This window comes from Halyomorpha halys, unplaced genomic scaffold (genome assembly GCF_000696795.3).
Source record: "Halyomorpha halys isolate HHAL.00 unplaced genomic scaffold, Hhal_1.1 Scaffold790.1, whole genome shotgun sequence".
NCBI lineage: Eukaryota > Metazoa > Arthropoda > Insecta > Hemiptera > Pentatomidae > Halyomorpha > Halyomorpha halys.
The window spans coordinates 124,204-146,403 of NW_027108682.1; the positions used below are offsets into that span (position 1 = coordinate 124,204).

The 22,200-nt window shown below is 29.5% G+C and overlaps 1 protein-coding gene across 3 annotated transcripts in view; it reads left to right on the forward strand.

The window, feature by feature from the left end:
- The window catches only part of Pu (GTP cyclohydrolase punch), a 69,670-nt gene that overhangs the window by 22,343 nt on the left and 25,127 nt on the right, over positions 1-22,200 (forward strand). Inside the window, exons 1-2 of one of the 3 annotated variants that reach the window (XM_014429355.2) lie at positions 932-1,064; positions 13,949-14,104. In XM_014429355.2, coding sequence (XP_014284841.1) covers positions 965-1,064; positions 13,949-14,104 — 256 coding nt within the window. In that variant the 5' untranslated portion in view covers positions 932-964. Of the gene's footprint in view, positions 1-930; positions 1,065-13,948; positions 14,105-22,200 lie in introns of those variants that run through there. The other 2 variants (XM_014429356.3, XM_014429357.2) reach the window with 2 other exon arrangements.

Below are 22,200 nucleotides of genomic sequence, written 5' to 3' on the forward strand. Positions count from 1 at the left end.
TGACTCAAATAATTAATTGACTATTATCATAAATTTTTTTAACAAATTTACAATTTGGCAATAGACAATAACAACATACGACTCAAATATACATCGTCTCTTATATAATCATGAATAGGATAACTCAAAACCAATCTTAGGCGATTTTTATTAATTTGATACTTAGTTCGAGTACAGAACTTAAGAAGGTTTTAGGATTATTCTGATATCTTAGTAAGAATAATATATTACTTTTTTTCTGCTAGTTTTTGATAATATTTTTCCTAAACACTCGAAATATATAATTATTTAGAATACATATTGGTCTATACATCTATAAAAACAAATAGATTAGGTCCAGAATAGCAATAGAAATTTAATAAAAATAAAAAAACCAAAACCATTCATTACAATAATACAGATATCAACAATAAATAATTAACAATCATTGATATCTTCAGTACTTTGTCAACAAAAATATTTTTTTGTTGAATTTACAAGCAATTGAAAATGCATATCATGTTTTTCTGAATTATAGAATAAATATATCAAAAAATTTAAGATCACTACTAAGCCGTTTCTGAGGACCGTTGTTATGTAACACCGGCGTGAAGCAAAGTTGAGATAATATATTTTTATAAGGTGATTAATAAATGAAGAATTCCAGCTATCATTATACCACTTGAGGTGGCTAAGGTATTGATTTTTCTTACAATTTTTTACCATCTAAAAATTTCAAAGAATCAAACAATATTAGCAACAATTAGTTCGTTAGAAGTGATAATTTGGAAATTTTGAAATTGAGGTGTCTATTGGGGCATTTTCGAAATTCATTATGATCGATTCATCGGAAAAAGAATCTGTGATCAGGAGAAGAAGTTAAAAAGTTGAAATGATCGGACGACGGAAGGTATCGACTGAAGGGTCGGCGTGGTGGGGAGGGCAGGCGATAAAGGGAGAGTGCCAGAGGTGAAGTGGCTCAGTCATGAACGGTACAGCGATAGCCAACAGGGTGAGGACAGTCTCCTGGCAGGAGGACGAGGAACCCGGCACGCCGAAGACACCCAGGACATCTACTTCTCCAGGTAAATCCAATCATCCTCTCTTAGCCATCTTCGCAGGGAGGTAACTCTTCATCCAGCGGATACTCACTTATTGGAAAACAAAATAAAATAAATATCTAACTACAAAAAAAATAATAATAACAAAGTAAAGCTAAATTTATTGGTTTCATTTTAATTTTATTTTTTTGCCAAATAAAAAATCCATTCTTAATTAATTAATTAGCCACCTAATATTTACAGACAAAACGAAAAAAATTCAGAAGTTAAAGGGCTTTAAAATTTTGAAGTTTGTATGATAAGTTTAATTTTTTGGTAATGTTTACTGTATCCATGTTAATTTAGCACTCAAATAATTTTCCTTAAAAGGAATCTGTCGGTTTAAATTTCTAAATAATAATATTATAATTTATTTCTGATCGTCAAATCCGTTTATTTAGATACTTGTCGAACTCAATTTAGAACTCAATATTAAAGAAATAATTTTCGTTAAAAGGAATCAGTCGTAATAAAATTTGAATTCGATGATATCTAAATATATATAAAATGACTCAAATAATTAATTGACTATTATCATAAATTTTTTTAACAAATTTACAATTTGGCAATAGACAATAACAACATACGACTCAAATATACATCTAGTATCAAACAAAATATACCGGTATGTGGTGCCGGCTCCGTTTCCTTCTATTTTTTTCTATTTTCTTCATTTAACCCACTTAGAATCTTAAGAACACAAAGTACCTTAAATACTCATTTTTCTTGATTAGGAATGAATATTATTCCTCGCCAGAAATGTATTCTGCTTCAGATAAATAATTCAGAATAATAGTTTTCCCATGAAATCGAATTATTTGATCGTATAGATAATGAAGGATAAGATACTGATCAGGAAAACAATCGCAGAAAAAAAAATTTATTGATTGCCAACATTTCTACTCACATGCAGGGGATCATCAGAGCTAGATGTCTCGACGTGTTGATGAGAACCGTTGAGACACTTGGACCAAATCACGCTTGAATACTTTTTTAATTAAAATTTTACTTTTATGATATTAACGTTGAATATAATAGAATCAGTTATTTCAAAACCAACTTTTAAAATGTATTTTTTCCCAAAAATATTTTTTTTTTTTTGCGACCGTTTCCTTATATGGAGCCCATTATCAGAGTAAAGATCAAGCACGTCAGTACATTCCTTCCTCTTCAAATAAAATTCTAGAATATTCGTTTACTTGTTAATGATATAGTTTTATAAAATTATAATAGTGTGCCTTGCTGTTTTTTTTATAAGACCTATTTAATTAAAGTTCAAAATTGAAATGCCAAAACTAGTCTCATGGCTCGAAAAAAAAATGAAAAAAACCATTAAATATATCGAAAAACAACCTGAAATTTTATTATATCAATAAATGAAAATAAGAGTATAGTTTATTAAGTTAACACTATCATTTTTTGGATATTCTAATTAAAAATTCTTAAAACTCACAACCAAAAGTTTATATAGAGTTACTTCATATCTTGTTTCATTTTAAATATTTATGTTTAATTCATTTTTTGGCCAAACTATAACCATCCTCAGGCTGAGGTTGTTACTCTGTAGCCGGCTTTTATGCCGACTTGTTTCTGAGGTTTTCCAGCAATTAGTATTTTAAAAAACCAGGATTTGGTTTTCTACTGAGGTTACATCATGAATTGATTTATAATTTACATTTAATCGCTATAAATAAATGTAAAACATAATATTTATTTATTACTTTCACTTCGTTTCTGTAAAATACATGGAAATCGTATTTTTTAAGCTTACTAACCCCCTGAAATATAACGAACTTTTAAAATTTTCTTCAGTTTCATTATTTGTACATAAAGATCTTGAGATTTATGACTTTTCAGAATCATCTTTAGTGTTATATCCCTTGAAAATTATTTTTAAATGAACCATTGTATATTATATGAAAAAGTCAGTTTTTACTTAGAGACTTATCGTAATCTCTTTTTTATATTATTCGTACCTTACTTAAACAAAATAAATTTAATACATACATACATTTAGCATAATAATATAACACCGTATTATATATATATATTTTTTTTGTGTACCCTTCATTAAGTATAATAAAATTATTGGTTCATACATTCATAATGCAATGCAATGTATATATTCTTCGTCTCCAATACATCTTTGTACTGTCCGTTTTATATTCTCCATTAACTGTATATAACATTAAAAAGATATGTAACTCTACGGGATGTAGAGCACCTCTTGTGAAGGTGCTACAAGATTAAGAGCACACAGTAATAATTGAAGTATCTTTTGAACAAATTAATAAAATTAATGAGTACTTACGATCCCTAAGTTATAATTAATTTATATTTTCAAACATTTGATCACGAAAATTTGTTAAATTTCAATTCATATGTTATTAATTAGTTCAAATATTTTGTTCACTATAAAATATTAAAAATAATGTTCCTGGAAAATAGGAAGTAGACACTTGACAAAAAAATTCTTCAAATACTCAAAGGCATTGACGTACAAGTGATAGTTATTGATACTTTATTGCCATACTAAGAAAACAAAATTCCAGTTTTCTGAAATCATCTCCTTTATTAAAACTAATATTTAAAAAAAAATCACCAAAATCCTTGACTTAATAATTTTATGCTGCAGCAATGATGAAATTTTCGAAATCATAACCCGAACGTTGCAAATCTTCTGAACAATCAAATATACTGAAATTGTTTTTAGTGCTAATTTTCCTCCCAGCTAACTTTAATTATATCATTTACTAATGAATAAATAATAAGTATAAATCAGAACTCCTCGTAAATCCGAAAAAAGTCAATGTAAGATTTTTGTACCTACTACCTACTTTTCTGATTTTTTATTATAAGAAAAAAATATGTAAATATCCTGAGAAATGCTTTGGGACGAGATGTCTCTAGAGTATTGCATTGATTTAATTCCTCAGCACAAAAATCGTGTTTTGAATTTTTTCGGACTTGCGAGGTATCACAGATTCAGGGAAGTATGCATATTCATTCGGTGATCGAAAAAAAAAATCCAATGGAGAATAAGTTATCATTTTTGTATATAAAAAATTTAATTTTTATAAATAATAAATTTATTTGTTAATGTTTACTATGGAATTAAGAAATTGCGACAGTTCCAAAACGTCCTAACCACATTTTTATTTACTTAAAGTTGTAATTAAATTTCGAGTTATGAGTTTTAAAAATTTTATAACTATCAATGGATAATAAACTCATCAAACAACAAGAATCACTCAGAACTTATAAAAGTGTAGTCTGGAAATAAGATTATTGTAATTTCATCAATACTCGGGTCATAATAATACAAATAGTACCTCGGGTCATACCTTCAGTTTCTTGAGAGACTCAATCTGTATACATATGCAACTTAAATAAATAAAATACTATAAATGGATGGATACATATATTGTTGAAAGATTGACTTACCTAATTGTTTTGTAATTTTTTGCTTGCTCTAATTTAATTTTAATCGTACTATATGATTATAAGTGTATAATCAGAGGGTAGCGTTTATTTTGGTATGGTAATTGCTAAGATGAATCACTTTAAATTTAAAGGAAAAATAATATATTTATGCAAAATATTATGTAAGCGGGTAAAAGGGCATTGCATGAATGTTGACCTTGCCGTGCTCAACTCTTACATAACAGGGGCAAGAGTTCTTAGTGCAATTCTTGGTGGCTGGCAAATCCCTCAATGAACTTTATCGTGGTACATTCGCAACCAGCAACCACCCAATTTAAAATTATTAACTATATAGGAGAAACAGAAAAAGAGAGGAATAATAGTACTTTTTTTTATATATGATTCAATCGTCAAATTCCTTATTTAGTAATAAATTATTTTCTTTATTCCAAAAATTAAATTCTATCAAATGTTTTAATTTGAAATGCGATAACCAGCTTCCATACAACTACGCTTTCGGGTCCAGGAAAGTCCTTAGAAATGGCACAGTTGCCTGTCCACTTTGAGGTTTTCCCCGTGGCCCGGAGTTCCCCTGCCGTGATCGCTGGAAAGCGGACAGTGACGTAAGGTAATTAATACCAGTTAGGCACCTGTTCCTCAACGATAAAACTATTCAGAGAATTCCTCTGCCAACTCCACCACCTTGCAATATGTACGATTCCACTGTTAATCACACAACTTAACAACCTGTCAGCATAACTTGAATATCTCAAGATTTTGGCTCAATAAACAGTTCATCTTCCAAATGTCAAAACTTATAAGGATAATTTTTTTGGGAAAGAAGTGAATTTTCAATTGTAAACTTTGAATGAAATACTTTTAGGTATAAATATAGAAATATTTATTGAAATTTACTACTATTAAAAAAATACAATAAGAAAATGTGATAAATGTTTAAGAACACACGATAATATTGAGAAGGAACCACCCAATGGTGGTACTTCTTTAATTGTTTTAAATTAGAAGATCCTGTAGCCATCTTCTTTTCAGACGCCTCTGAAGATTATCAGTGATTGTTAAGAGTGAGAGATTAAGAACTACTGGGCTTGGGTAGGTAAGGATTTGGGAATGAAAGGAGATATATTTATTTCGAGCGAAATCTGCACCAATGGGATTGAGGTCTATGGATGAGTTTATTTTTGATATAATTAGGAGCGTCCTGGATTTTAAGGAGGATTTTGGATTGAAAGTATTTTGTTAGGTGGAGCTCCAATGCTTAATTTTATAAGCCGAAATAGGTCTGATTATAATAGTTTGTTGTGAGTTTTTTTGTAGAAAATAGGGAGTTAACAGCGTTTGTCAAGTAGGTGTTTATGATTACTTTTAGGTATTTAAAATAGATTTTAGATTGAAAAAAATGTTTAATTGCTTCTGGCGTAGAATTTGATGTTCCACCGAATGATATAAAAGTTAAATAAATAAATAGAATTTTATACATAATTTTTAAAATAATTTTAGAAATGAAATGAAAAGTCCTGTTTGACTAGTATGAGTGAATAATGAATACAGATATTCTACAAAAAATCAAAATGTTGGCCCAATATTTAAAGATTTTCTCATCACAATAAGTTAGGTTGTAAACTTTATTAATTAATTGTAAATTACTTGTCTTAAAATAAACTTTAGCATTCGAAAAAAAACAAAAACAACGGAATAGCCCTTGCAATCCTTGAGTAGAATTCTACTTTGCGAGCTTCTACTTTTATTTAAACTAATTAATTATAATTATATTATTTCAAAATTTTTTGAGACCAGGTAATATTTATCAATAAATCAATTTAATATCCAAAACAGTCTCAACACTATTTATTTATTTGTCCAACGTTTCGGCCCTTCTAGCCATCTTCAGGGACATCTTCAACATAAAAATCCTTCTCACATTAATTATTTTCTACTTGCAGGCTATTTTGCCCAGGTCAATTTCTTTATTTAAGTTAACACCTCTCTATTTAAATTTTAAAAACATTCATTTATTTATTCTATAAGATTGTCCACAATATAAAACCCACACCATATAACAAACCCTTTATAACCTACCACTCGTAGTTTATAAATGAATGTTTTTAAAATTTAAATAGAGAGGTTTTAACTTAAATAAAGAAATTGACCTGGGCAAAATAGCCTGCAAGTAGAAAATAATTAATGTGAGAAGGATTTTTATGTTGAAGATGTCCCTGAAGATGGCTAGAAGGGCCGAAACGTTGGACAAATAAATAAATAGTGTTGAGACTGTTTTGGATATTAAATTGATTTACTAATTAATTATTTCAAATACTTGATTAAATATAAAAAATATCCCATTTTAAATTTATTTTTAGAAAATTCATATTTAAACAAAAGTTTCAATTTCATCCAATCAGCACATTCACCCATAAATTTCTAAATTAATTTTATCATTTTGAGAAGTATTCTGGAGTGGTTGCTCATTCTTCTTTCTCCATTCCCATCACCGATTCATTACAGGTGACGATGAAATAATACAATCTTATTAAGCATAATTTTTAAGCAGATTTAAATACTTGAACTTATAGTAAATAGAGGAAAAAAAAATTGTAATACTGCAAAATTATCCATGACTAGTTAAAATACAAATCACGGGTTATCTAATATATCTATATAATTTATCTAGATCCGATTAAATAATAACAGTGAATGACACCATTAAAGCAAAAATTGTTGAGTAACAACTTATTTAATATTTTTTTTTATCATTTTTTAAATCTATACTCTTTCTGAAAACATATACCGAACCTTTTAAGACATAGTTTATTCATCCTAATTTTTTTTTTATCATTATTCAATTTCGTCTTATGATTTATGAAATGTTGATTTGTTGGGTGTAACGTACTCAGAACGAGGCATATGGGCGGGGTAAGTGTTTACTGGTTTTAATCTATTATAAAACCGAGTGAGAAAGGCAGTATTTATTCCGAGAGTGATTAATGATTTTTTTTTCTTAATGTACGAGCAAGCAAAATACAAGATTTATAACTCAAAAAGGAATCATTTTAATATTCATTATAAAAAATATAAACTTCTATATTACTCAAAACACTAAATGTATATAGTTTAGCTAATTTATATGAGGCACCATTATTATTTTTTTTTTTATTATGATCCCACGAATTTTCTTTAGTTCAGTTTGGAAAAACAACTATTTTTGAGGTGATTTTCTGTTATTTAAAAAAAAACTTTTGCTAACAAGAATGCTTAAATAATATTGACATTGATTAAAACATTGTGGAATTCAGTTACTACTAAACTGTGTAGTGTCGAATAGTAATGGATTTTAATGATATTATAGGTTAAAATTTATCCTCTATATGGTGTTGCCTAGGTTTAAGAGCATATATTAGGCTAAAATAAAATAAATACTAGATATTTTTTAGGACTAGTGCTAATTGCACAAATTTAGCATGTTTAAAGCCCTTAAAAGTTGTATTTCAAAATTATTTTCGTAATTTCTATGATAAATAATCAGTCTCCATCTTCAATCTCAATCTGAGATCTAATCAAACCTTGGGCATTGAGTGCAGCTGATACGAGCGAGTCAGTCTAAAGGTTTGCCAAGGTGAACTAGTTATTAATGTCTTTCCTTCAGGCTAGTTCGTTCCACCTCCGTTGTTTTTGTTTTAAATTGTTTTTATTGTCTATTTTTACTCATTTCTTATTTCATTTATCGGATGTTACGTGCTTTCTCAGGCTAAGGTGACAGTACTTACTATAAACATATTTTGAATTAAAAAAAAATAATAAGAACACTAAATAACTCCTTAAAAATATCCAATAATCATGCTTCTGAATCTTCTAATTTATTTATGACACTCTTCCTGGTCATTTCTGACATACAGGGGAGAAGAGGAGGGTTTTATATCTACTTTAAGCATGGAGATGGGTAAATTTTTTATCTCGTGGGACCGCCACAGAAATAAAAGTAGACCCTCAGGCCGACCCAAACCGGCGCCGCTGCTGTCACGAGCCCGTTAAAATTGGCTCTTTACCTGCCTCGGCTACGGGCTGCCCTTCAAAATTTTTTAATTAAAAAAAAATATTTTCTATCACTAAAAAAAAAATTCAAATTTTATCAAAATCAATGCATTAGATTCAGAAAAATAACCTAATGTCTTATGACGATTTTTGCCACAATACCGATAGTCATGTAAAACATATTTTCCAGGTTGAATCTTACATTGAAGAATTATTTGAAATAATGATAATAATTTGTATGACATTCATTATCATAGTGTGATAGTGAAAATAAAATACCTTAAGTAGTGTAAATTACAAAATAGATTAATATAAGAAGAAATTTAAATTATTGGTAAATATCAAAAGGAAAACTTAACTACTGATAGGATTGTTGATCATAGATAGAGGAAGAGATCCAAAACATATATAAAAAATTATGTATAAAATAAAGATGAATGAAATTCTGATAATAGAGAAGGAATATTTATATTTTAGACAAAGAAACTCCATGGAATAGAATGAGAATCAAACGTGGATTTGTGTAAACAGATTAGTTATAAAATAAAACTATAATTAATCAGATAATAAAATTAATAATAAATAATAAATGGAACAACTTCAATTGTTATCGAGTAAAACTCTTAGATATACTTAGACAATCAAATTCATTTGGGGATATTTAGCAAGATATCACGTAATTTTCCACATTAGTTGCGAAATCAATGAAATAATATGATGTTCCTAGGTATTCATCACATATTTCTATGAATAGTCATTTTTTCTGATATATTAGACTCATAATAACCTATTTATTTTTTAAAGTATTTTTTAAAATCTTATTCTTTATTTGAATTTATAATTTTTAACTGCAGGTCTGACCAAATAGTCTGTTGTTTATCACTTATTATAATCGATTAAGCTCATGGTCAACAACAGTATAAAATATTTTTTACCTGTGTGAAGATGAAACTTATTAGCAAAGAACATTATTTTCGCAAACTAGAGGACATTTGTATCTAGAACAAATTAAAACTTATATAATCAGTCAAAACATATTATATGGTAAAATGCTTCTATTTTTATCTGGAGTTAATGCTCTGAATCGCTTTATTTGCAAGTCAAATTTTCAGAGGGCTAATTAATTATAATGATGATATATTTCATGAGCATTTATACGATAAATGAAATATCTGTACATACAAATGAACAATACATATAAATGAATAATACATATAAATGAAAAATCTGTACCACTAAAACCCATGAAGAGTCAGAGGTGCAGTACTTTATAAGGAAAGACGGTTTCTTGAATAATGGTTGTACAAGGAGGTTTATTCATGATCACGCTTAACCGTCAGATTTATCCCCAATTAAGGGTGGTCACTTCAAGAGGCTGGGTGTACCCCGGAGGGCTGCCCAAACCCAGACTCGAAGCCACTCTGATTCACGTCAATAAAGGTGTTAAAAAAAAAAAAAAATAGTAGAAACCCATAAAGACAGGAAATGAACGGAGCAGTGTTAGCTACCCTTGAAGTAAAGTAATAGAAAAAATACATTTCCTGTTAAATCAGCCCCTCATCCTGTAAGAGGGAAAAATATCTAAGGTTCATTCCTTAAAGTAAATGGTACCCCAGTAGTAAAATAACATTGATCATTATTGGTAGCAGTGGCATGCGTAACCCTGGCGCACTACGCCACTGCTACCGAACCCCATATTGCAAAAATATTCGTAGCGAGGAAGGGAAATAAATAAAAAAAGGACATTCATTTTCATAGAGAGGGAATTTTCCCAGCAGCATATAGTCACAATTATGTCGACTATAGTGGATATAGTTTATTTTATTTTACTAAAAACGTCAATTAGGCTATTAGACAAGGTAATCGGATTCCCATAATTCTCCAATTCGATACCTAAATAGAAAGTGAAAACGGAATAAACCGCTGATTATAAGAAAAAAAGGTAAATGATATGTATAATAACACTGGGATAGTATTTTGGGCCAGGGTCTTCATCACCACCACCAGTCCTTCGTGGTTTTCTTCTCACAGATAATTGCCTTGTATTAAAAAACAGCTTGTAAAATAGGAATTGGAGTAAAATATATTTACTTTTAATAATTATGTCTCAATAGCCACTAATCTAATCACTCAAATATCGTCAAAATAATTAAATAAAAACTTGTTATTGTTACCTCATTATCAGCCGTAAAAAATTGATTTATGAATATGGATTACGAAAAATATTTCTCTTGATCACAGGTATGACGTGAGGAAATATTTGAATAGGAAATTTTCTTCGTCGTTTTCATAAATATTTTTTAATTTAAATTATTGAAGGTAGTTAATAAATTACACACAACATTGAAACCTTTAAAGATAATTTTACTTAATATTAACAAATCAGTAAACCAGTTTTCTTCATATAGACCGATCTGATATTGATAATTATTTCTACTACTAACTTTTTTAATGAATTGATTTTTTAAATAGCTTGTTGGCATTTCGTATTCATTGAAAGAGACCTCGATATATTTATGCAAAAAATGATGGATTTGGTTTAAAATCTGACATGTATAATGAATGATAAATGACAGATCTTAACAACTATTTATTTGAGAAATCTATAAAACTAATGATGTGAGTGAAAATACCTGTTATGTCCACAAGACTATGCTAACCCTTTTGGTTGCAAATACTGTAATTATTTCCTGCATCTTATCTTATACCGATAATAAAGATAATTTTATTAATGTTTTATCTTAGTTTATTCGAAAATTTAATTCAAATGTGGTAAGAAAAGTGAAGTGACAAAAAAAATTAAAACAATACGGTCATTTTTCCTTAAATTCTTCATTTTTCTATTACCAACATTTTTATAATATTATATTACATTTGATTTAGTAAATTTTTAAACTGATTTATTAGAAGAATACAATAATATCTATTGAATTCTATAGGTTTCCTAAAAAACTGAAATGAAAAAATACATTTAAGTATTATACCGTCATATCTTTTCTTGTTTAATTGCCTAATAAGACGTTGATTAATCAATCTTCTTAAATAAATCTTCATTAGCTATTTTAATCACAGTTACAACTAATTCGCATAAGAATTTAAGAGTATAGTACATATACTTCTGGGCTCATATACTAATATTTTCATCTCGTGTCAATGAATAAATATTGGAACCATGGCCGTCAAATGTGATAAATAACCTTATTAAAGCTGACAGAGTGAACTTCTTCAAGCAAGTCTCTAATGAAGTCAATTATGCTTCTACTATAGGATTAGATAGTAATTTTTAAAAAATTGAATGCAAGGAAAAGAAAGAATAGAGTTAATTTTTCCTTTAGGATCACTTACATAAGACGGCCCGAGAACCAGAAAGAGGCCTACAAGTGTAGACTTGATCTTCGATTCCCAAAAACATTCAAGGCTAGCAACTAATTAACATTTTTGTTCTTTTAAGTATTAGCTGTTTAAAGTTTTTCTACCCGTTTATTTCCGATTTGAGGCCGGAACCTAAAAATATTTTAATAAATTAAGATTCATCTGAATTAAGATTTCCATTTTTATTTGTTTTATTCATTTCTTTTTCCTTGATTCGTTAATTTAATGAATTAAATACAATATTGATATTAGAATTTACAATAAATGAATACGTAATATTGCATTTCTATACAAAAACAAGATAATACCATAAAATTAATATATTTACAAATATGTCAAAACATTAATAAATATAATTTATGCTTCTTAATCGTATTGCAGATTTTTATTAAAAAAAAAAAACACACTACTGATAAGAGTTAATCCCTTAAACTAATTCAATTCCATAGATTACTTGAAAAATTAGAGTGTTTTGTATTGTTCCTACGCTACTCATATACTAAAATAAAATGATAATAATTTTAATTCAAACATTAACATTGAAACTAAAATATTAACAAACTAAACTGATACAATAATAAAGGAAGCACACTAAACACTAATAATTAGTATTTAATTACGAATTGACTGAAACATTAATAAATTAAACTTTATTAGTAAGTAGTTCTCCAATTAAAAATCGTTGTGGAGCTGAATCATTAAAAATGATTAAAAACTATAATGACTTAAGCTAGGACAATATGGATAGCCATAATATATATATTCATATTTTGGAATAATCATTTTAAAAAAGTTTGCAAAAAAAAAATTCTTTCCCAATTCTTCTTCGTCATGCTGACATTGATGAAAGAACAAAAATTTTAATAAATTTATCTACCAGGTTTCTTTCCCATTTTTTGAGGTTTTCAATACTCAGATGAATCAATGACGGAATGTTTCTCTACTATCAGTGCACTGGTACCTAAACCAAGGATCTAAGATAAGTACGACGAAAACTTTCATAATTAGGGAAAAATAAATAACAAGTACAATTTTTTTTAAAATGTTTAAACCCTACTATGATTATGATTACTTAGTAATGAATTTGATTTGTTAATAAAGTCATTAAACCAGAATATATGTTAGAGTCATACCATAAATTCACTACCTCGTGAAACATCTCTTGTTATAAAAACATTTACTTTGCTATTAAAAAAAAAAATTAATGTCGATTAGTTAAGAAAAAATAGGTACAATTTTTTTTTTTTCAATTTAATTATTTTATCAACGAACTTATCTATGATATTTCAAAACATACAATTTTTCCTATTACTAACTGTTTGTATGAAATACTCCTGTATAGTAAGGGGAAGTACTAAGGTCACCGAGCCCGAAAATGACGTGTCTGTGAACAGCCTAACTGACAAAACAAAAACTTGGAAAGAATGAAATTATGCATTTAAGATTATATCCTTGTGATGTCGCAACAAATCTTCGCTAAAATCGTCGAACAGGGCACATTATACCAATATATAACCACTTTATCAGTTTCAAACATTTTTACAAATTTCTTGAAAACGGATCTAACAGTTTTGATTAAGATCGTTATATCAATGTAAAATTAAATTATTTTTAATTTCGACTTGTCCTTTTCCGCTTTGAAGTATTCTGGTATGCAAGATTGAGACAAAATCAGATTATTATGATAACAGATGTCTTCATCGTGTTTTCTCACAAGACTGTTGCATGAATACACGTCACAATTCTTTACTGAAATTAGATCTAGAGCACTTAATTGCTTTCCAGGTAATCAAAAAACAAATGGAAAAATAAGCGTTCAAGTTCTATAATTAGTAGGTTAACAGGTGGTAAACTGAGGGTCTTGTACGCAAAATATCGATGTTTTGATTCAAAAGAACCTATGTAAAGGGCACTATGATGTCCCTATAAGCCCACCGGAATCCTCGGCCAGTGAGATTGGTAGTTCTTACAAAAAAAAATTAATTTTTTTAAACTAATTAGTAATACATATTTTTTTGTTTTTTTAGGACAAACAATGAATGGAAATATTAATGGACACTTAAATGGCAACTTAAATGGACATATAAATGGCAATGTTAGTGAAAAAGTAAATGGAAATTCCGATGAAAAGTTTAATGGAAAATCAGTAACCATATTCAATGGAAAATTAACTTGCCTCAAAGGTAGTATTATCATGCATCTCATGGAGTTTCTTCCACTGCATGTCCATTTTTCCGATTGGTTTAAAATGTTTGTGTACGTGTACGTCTTCATGTGAGTAAATGTCTGTTGGGGGTACTTAAGCTTTTGATGTGAAGTTTCTCAACCTTTTCTGTGTCACCTCATAGTTGCGAAAGTGTGCAATTTGTTATTTTCCTGTTTGATGAGAAGTTGTGTCACCCTTGTCGAACCATCCATTTCTGGACAAATCTTAGTCTCGACTGAACTGGTTGGCAAAAATTCAAAAGCTCTCTTTCTCCAAGATAACAATTGAATTAATGTATGTCGAATTACACAATATTCTTTTTTATAATGAACAAGTTAAAGATCAAACATTTGATGAGCATTCATATATGTCCAAGCAAAAAGAGTAGTTGCTCCGAAAAAAAAGACTACTGTTCTATATTCAGAGAACGTAGTGCAAACAAATTAATAATCCATCGAATACTTACAATATTCGTTGAGAAATCACTAAGTTTACAGGACAAGTTCTGTCTGTTCTTGACAAGCTCTGATTGAATAACTGGTCTAACCCAAATACTGTTGAATTTAATTGAGCTCAGATGAAAAAAGGTTCATTAGCTAGACAGGTCATTATCAAGGGCAACTTTGAGATAATGGAGGCGGAAACGACTAAGTATTTCCAATTCCTGTTCATTTGGAGGAAGGTTGGCAGGTTTGTGCAGAACGAGAAGGTCCCCGGCTGGCTGGCGTGGGCTTCCCCTTGAGGGAGGGAGCCTTTCCGGAAGGCAGAATTATTTTGGTCGGTACGGTACTCGAGTTCTGTCAGTCGAGCTCCAGACATCCAACAGAATGGGTCCTATAGCCGGTCACAAGCCTAGATATTTGGGTAAGTTCACTCCATCAAATCTTACTTGTTCACGACACTGCATGAAAAGTCCTCATCAAAAAGATCATTGAATTCGTGTTTAGAAATCTAATAAGATTTTTCCCAAGATTTCTCAATTACTTTGAAGACATTGAAAATAGAGTTACTAGTATCCATTAGTTGCTGACAAAATGTTTGGTAAAGTATATGTCACTGCATAGCACATCCTACAATGAAGCATCAATTCAAAGTACACTATTACATCATAGATGCACATTGGCATTGTTGGTTGGTTTACAAAAGATCCATCGTGACTAGACATGTACAGAAGGGGAAGGACCAACCCCTTCTTCTTCGTCGGTATCATTATGGTTCGAGGCGGTAATGCGGGCCAGTCAGTTGAAGATCAGGCTTCGTTCGGAATGAGTCCAATAGTTGGTCATAAGCCTAGGTACTTGGGTAAGTCGGCTCAAACAATAATTTTATTTTTGCAATTCTCAAACAGGGGATGTAAAAACAAAAATGGGACAACGCTTTTTTGGAGAAATCTGTGGTCTTTATGAACACCTAAATATGTATACCTGTGGATTTTGTAACTAACCCTATTTTGTGACTAATAATCCCATACATATGTTTATGTGAGTTCATACAACAGTAACTAACACTACTTTCATGGGAAATTTACTATAACAATGATGTTTAATAAAATTTCTTGTTGTTTATTTAAGCTTGTTCTACATCTTTCTGTTTTACTTAAGACTTAGACCATAGACACAACTTGTTATCGCGTGATGGTTCCCCCATCGCTCCCGTTCAGAGTAAAATTAATCTTAAGTAAGAGTAAAAAGATTATAAATATATTTTTCAAACCCCCAAGATACCGAAATACTTTACCAATTTCAAACTTTAATGCTTTACTTATTTCGAGCCCAACCCATAGGTGTTCATGAACAAAGATATATCTTGTTACTAACAGGTAATTTTTATTTTTTCAATGCGGAAAAGATAAAGGATATTAACCTAATCTTGTGTAATTCACATAAGTGGAAGTGATACAACTTATGTATATCGGAAACAATAGTAGATTTTCTGGATTGATTTTGTAAAAAATCTTGGTCGAGTATAATTTTCACAGTAATAAGCCATATCATGTGCAATAAAAAAAAAATTATCTAAATATGATTTTTTTGAAACACGACTGGCAAGAAGAGGGCTCCGGTTTTAATGTATTTTACACTAGTTCAAGCATTCCTTCTTATAGCCACAAGGAGACAAGAAAAAAATTATATATAATTTTAGAAATTTTTATGTTAATTTTTCCTGCATTTGCTTATTGTGAATTTCAAGATTATTATGTACCTATCGATTAATTTATTTGTGTTAAAAAAGAAAAATTTCTGCCAATTGTACAAAATGTTTGAAAAGTAAAAAAATGTAAATATTTGGGGCCTACTTCACTTGAAGCACATTTTGGTTTTCGTAACTTTGTATACACTTAAACCCATTTAATGCAATCTACAATATTTTTTTTAATCATTTTGACATGAAAAAATCAATGCAATATAAATAACCTTAAGATCCATGCAGAGCAAATGAAGAAAATAATAATATACACAATTACTAAGATTATATCAAATACATTTTTTCTTTGGCTCCTAGGTTAGGACCTATTGGAGGTGGGAGTGTATAAATCGGAAGGCGGGAGCGGCGAGTTCACATCGGTTTTTTTGTAAATTTTAGTCACTTCAAAACTTTGCTTAATTTAACGATCTTAACTTTTGTTCTAAAATTTGAAAGCTTCCCGGGTTATATAATTTTTTCAGAGGTGATATAGGACTCTCGTAAAATTATAATATAGCTAGGTGGGTCTGCCGGGAAGGTCTAAAATTTCTCGTGTCAAGATCTCCTTTTGTGGGATTGTGACATGTCGTACATCGACCAGTAACTCTCGCTATAAGTATCTGTTTCAAAGGTAAGGTAAGTAACGCTTCCACGGAGGGCAGGAGTGGTAGGGTTCAAACAGTTTTTATTAATAAAAATTTTAAAAAAAAAATCCTCTTTTGTTACCACACAGCAAGGGTAAGAAAACGAAATCCTGTTTTGTTAAAATGAAACCAAGTTTCAGATAACAACAAAACTCCAATACACAGGCTTTGTTAAATACAAAACAATATTTCAAATAGGGGCTTTGGGAAAAAAATATATATTTAGATAAAGTTGGATCAATAATTGGTCGGTAACACAACATATTGGCAAATTAAGAAGTTTATTGAAACTTTTTTCATTTCAAATATATGTTTTTGTAACGATCGGATATATAATAGAATGCTACTTAGTACCTACCTTTCTTCCAAAAATAAAGTAAAATTTTAAAAATAATTTTGAGCTCGACTCCTTTGTTCCAACAGAACCGAAGCAATTTCGGTCTATTCCAAACTAGTTGGTTACACAAAACTCAAAAATGGCTTTGGGAAGTTATAAGGTTAGGTTTGCCCGGTAATGAAAATGCAACCGCACACCGGGGAAATATCAATAAATTACTGGTGGTCAATGGATAATTTTTTTAATGCAATTTTCCTCACCACGACCTCGATTTTCCGATGACCTCGATCATTAGAAGAATATAATTGCATTAGATGGAAAGTTTCAAAGAGGCCAGGGACGCCCACCAATCTGTTTAATTCTCCTCCTTTCGGCGTATGAATGATACTTTTCAACTAATTAGGAAAGTAAATTATCTCAATAGCAATTAGTAGCGCTAATATCCCCTGAATTACGTCTCATAAAAAAATACGTTCTTGCTATCACCACTCCTTTGCCTTAACTCGACGAAATCGCAAGGTGGATCAATTTCATTTTGAACAATATTACGAGACTACGGACCGGTTTTCGGAACAGAAATTATAAAAGATCTTGAACTACTTGATTCTTACACTCCTTACTATTTTAATCTGACTACAAACACTGCAAAGAAATAGTAACAATAAATTGAATAACAACAAAAGTTATAAGTTTGTTCAAAATAAGAAACATAGTGTGTTAAAGAAGTTAATGTTAAACCTTTAGCATCTCTATTTATATTAAATAGATCAAATTTAATAAAACTCTGTATTCCGAGTAATGTGATCCATAAAATAATAATAATACGGATAGTTGATTCTTACACTTCCACTTAATTATGCTAATATGTATAGTACACGTTCCATTAAAAAATAAAAAAAGTTCTTAGGCGACGATAGATTTTCCGTAATATTTTTGATACCTCTAACTGTTCTAGTGCAGAATATTTCTTGTCATACGTCAGTGCTGCTGATTGTTAAAAGATGCTAAGTCTTTTTTTACAGAGAAATATTTTTTTTTTATGTACCATACTTTTTTCAAAAAATGTAATCCTAGGTTATTATGTGATGACAATGGCTATGCTCGTAATAAATGAATAATTTACTAGGTGAAACATTATTTTAAAATCAATAGCCAAACTTGAGAAAAGTTAGAATTTTATACTATTATAATATTATAAAAATATATTAATTATTTAAGATTGTTAGTTGACATAATGAAAGTGAGTGCTAAATAACTTGAACTTAAAAAAGAGATTTGTTCGTTCATCTTTGATAGGAAATGATTGAAGGGTTCGATTCCGTTCATCCAAATAAAATTCGATATTAAAAACTACTGTTTTTAATTTATGGATATATCCTATCTTGAAAAATAAGTTCTGAAATCAGCTTCTACTAAAAATTACGTTTGAAAATAAATTACACAGGGAAAGTATAAAATAATTTGTTAATAAGGTTGATGTTAAATTTTTTTTTTTTATTTAAAACTGGTCAAAATGGCATTTGAAATATTACTCAACAAGTTAATAGTAGTGGAAATTAAGATTTTTATTCTAAATCTGAAAAAAATGTATTCTCGTCGTTCTCCTGGATCCTTCAATTTGATTCTTTTTTATTCCCATTTTAGACTAGAAAACTAAATTTTCAGTTTCTAAATCCTTTCATTTATCTTGTTTAATCTTTCTTGAAGGTAGAGAAAGTTATTATATTACATTTGAAATTTTCTTTCAAAGAAAAATCCAAATTTTTCCTAAAAATTGAAATAGTGCCTTCATCCAATTATTTCTTATTAAAAAAAATTAAGCGATGTTATTTTACGCAGAGCTCAATATCAGAAAAGTTTTATGAGCTCTCATTCTTTCGGTAAGAGCGAAATGAAAGGCCATTAAGTGAAGTGACGATCCTGATTATTTGAAAGAATAAAATAATTTTATGCGGCATTTATTCTTGTTTGAGGACAAACGTCTTCCTTTCTGAGAAAGCTGCATTACATTATACAGCCCTGTCCTCTGTCAGATATTAAAAAAAACTTAAAGAACGTGGCTCAATGTCAATGTTACAAGTTTGGAACATTTAATTAATGCGATGATTGCTGTTACTAAACCCTCCCATTATCTGCCATAGATGCTGAGTTACCTTAAGCCATTGTCGGCTAGGGTATCTCCCTCTAAATCTCTCATTGTCTTGCTACTGCTATTGTTGGTATCAGCATTGCAATAGTCTGGCCTACTGTCCTAGTCTCTTGCACGCTATGAGTCATCCAGCAAGCATGGCAATGCGTGTACATGAGCTTGTTTTTGTTATCGGTAAAAATTACAAATCGCAAACACATAGTGTTATTAAATTAATGATGGCTCAACAAATTGTCATATCTCATTCCCATTTCAAAACACCTATTGTTGTTATTAATGACCAATATGGTCATTAATTTTTTGGAACTAATTTTCTTATTTCCTTTCGACACATTCGATAATCCTTTAAATGTTTAAAAAATAATCAAACCCCAATCTTTGGGTTTGCTCACATACTGTTTTTTTAATTTTGCTTACACCCATTCATAAGTTAAAGATTCAAATAATTGGTGAGTTCAGTGAATTAATATAGGAAATTAAAAACCAACATAATTTAGTGTGCCTTATCAGTAAACAAGACTAATTATATAATTTCATTTTTCTGTATAAAAATAAATATTAATTAAATTTATTCGGATTTTATTGGATGATTCCAAAACAACACCCAAATATCAGTAAATGGATAACCATATGAGTTTTACCTTGCAATCAGCCAATATTAGAACAGAAAAAGATAAGATCAACGTAACGATAGTTCATCTCACATCAGCACATTAACTGAGTATAAATAAGTTGGATAACAACCCATCTTTGGCCCATCATTGACCCCTCTTAGTATAGATGAGGGTATAATATATTAAAAACGTTATGATGAAACAATTAGCTGCTATGTTTGATTATTGGCACATTTAGTTTGAAATGGACGTGTTCCAAAGAGATATTCCAGTGAATTATAGAATAAAACTGATGTTTATTATCCAAGTGTACGAGTGTCTTTAATTTCGGAATAGCTGTGCTGTAAATAAAATGTTGGAATAGTTTAATTTTACAACATATTTTTTTTAACATCTTTTTTGGAAATTTACAACTGTATATTATATAATACATTCAGTAAAATTGATCTTAGTTAGAATAGAGTGTTACAAGCGTGTAGAGATACTTCCCATTGGTAGCACTCTAATGACATTCTACATTAGTAGGTCTCGTGGCCATCTTCTTTTCAGGCGCGTCGGAGGATTGTCAGGAATGGAAGAGGATGCAAGATTAGAAACTAGGGGTTTTGAGTGGTTAGAGAGTTTATAATGGAAGGTTAGAAACTAGGGGGTTTGACAAGATACTCTTAAAACTAAAAATCATTTTGTAAAAGAAAAGACCTAAAGAAATAGTGTTTTTCTACGTACCAAATTAAAAAATTGGAGTTTAAAATTTTTCATTCGTTCCATTAAATGCAATCGTAATTCGTATTTTTATAATTAATAACAAATTTCATTGATAGAAATCGTTTTAAATTATTTGAATTGAAGAATGAAGGGTTCACAAACTGACATATACCTAAAGCCATTAATCCCGACAAGAACTAGACAATAGGGGAGATGAGGCTCGAGACCATTAGACTGTAAAAGCCTTGGAACGTGAGAGGGTAGAATTAAGATAGACTTGAATCCTGAAAATACAAGACGGTGAACTTCACACCTTTAGGATCTCACCTGTTGATCCAGCTTTCATTAAGCTCAACAGGGTGGGTCTATTCTCCAAAATTACTGACGGGATTAGAATAAATTTGTTGGTTGAAAGAAGAAATGACCATCATTTTGAGATAGAGAGATAATGATGATTATTTCGTTTTTTAACATAAAAATTATTTTCCTGAATAGAGAAACTAATTGAATATATATTTTGATTTCATAATTAAATTTGAATGTTCATGTTATAAAATATTGGTTAATTTTTTTTTGTTTAATAATCCTATACCGTTTAATAATAATAATAATAATAATAATTATGATTATTGAATAGAAGAAATTCAAATAATTAATTAATATATATTAATAATCCTATACCGTTTAATAATATCTAAAACGTAGCCTTGAGACTTGATGAATTGTATTTAATTGCCTCATCTTTAAACAATGCCATTCCCTTCACTAAAAATCTCTAATCTTAATAGTGTAAAAACATGGTAGCTAAATCTAGTTTACTTTTCTATTTAATTTTAACTGCTGGACCATCTTTAACATAGTTAGGGGCTCGGGAACATATATTTGAGCTCTCCAGGTTATAGATGGGAACTTTAAAATTATTTTCTGGACAACTTTGTTCTATTGAAAGAGTGAAACAACATACTATTTAAAATCATTTTTATTTAATATTTGAAAGGTTAAAAATTTAAAAAAAAAAAAAAAAAGATCAAAATACTGGAGATACTTTTCTAAAATATTTTATTATAAAAATCATTAATTAATTCTTCAATATCTATTTTTTTAAAAGTACATCAGTTTCGATCAACAAAAGGAAGAAACTGCTCAATTTTTGAAGAATTTTCGTACTTCTCCATTTTTTTAAATTTATAATTCAAAGATTTACCCCTCCAGTACGCAGAGCCCATACATGGTGGGCTCACACCGTAATGTGGGACTTTTTAACCCTAGGATACCCGATCAGTCCTTACTTTAGATACGGTCGAATAATTATAGTTGATTATATCGATATAATCATCAAATAATTAATGAAATAAACATTATGGATGTTTTAATAAATTGATTACTTGGGGATAGGATAGGGATAGGTTGTGTTTGTCATTAACAGAACGAGATTCTATT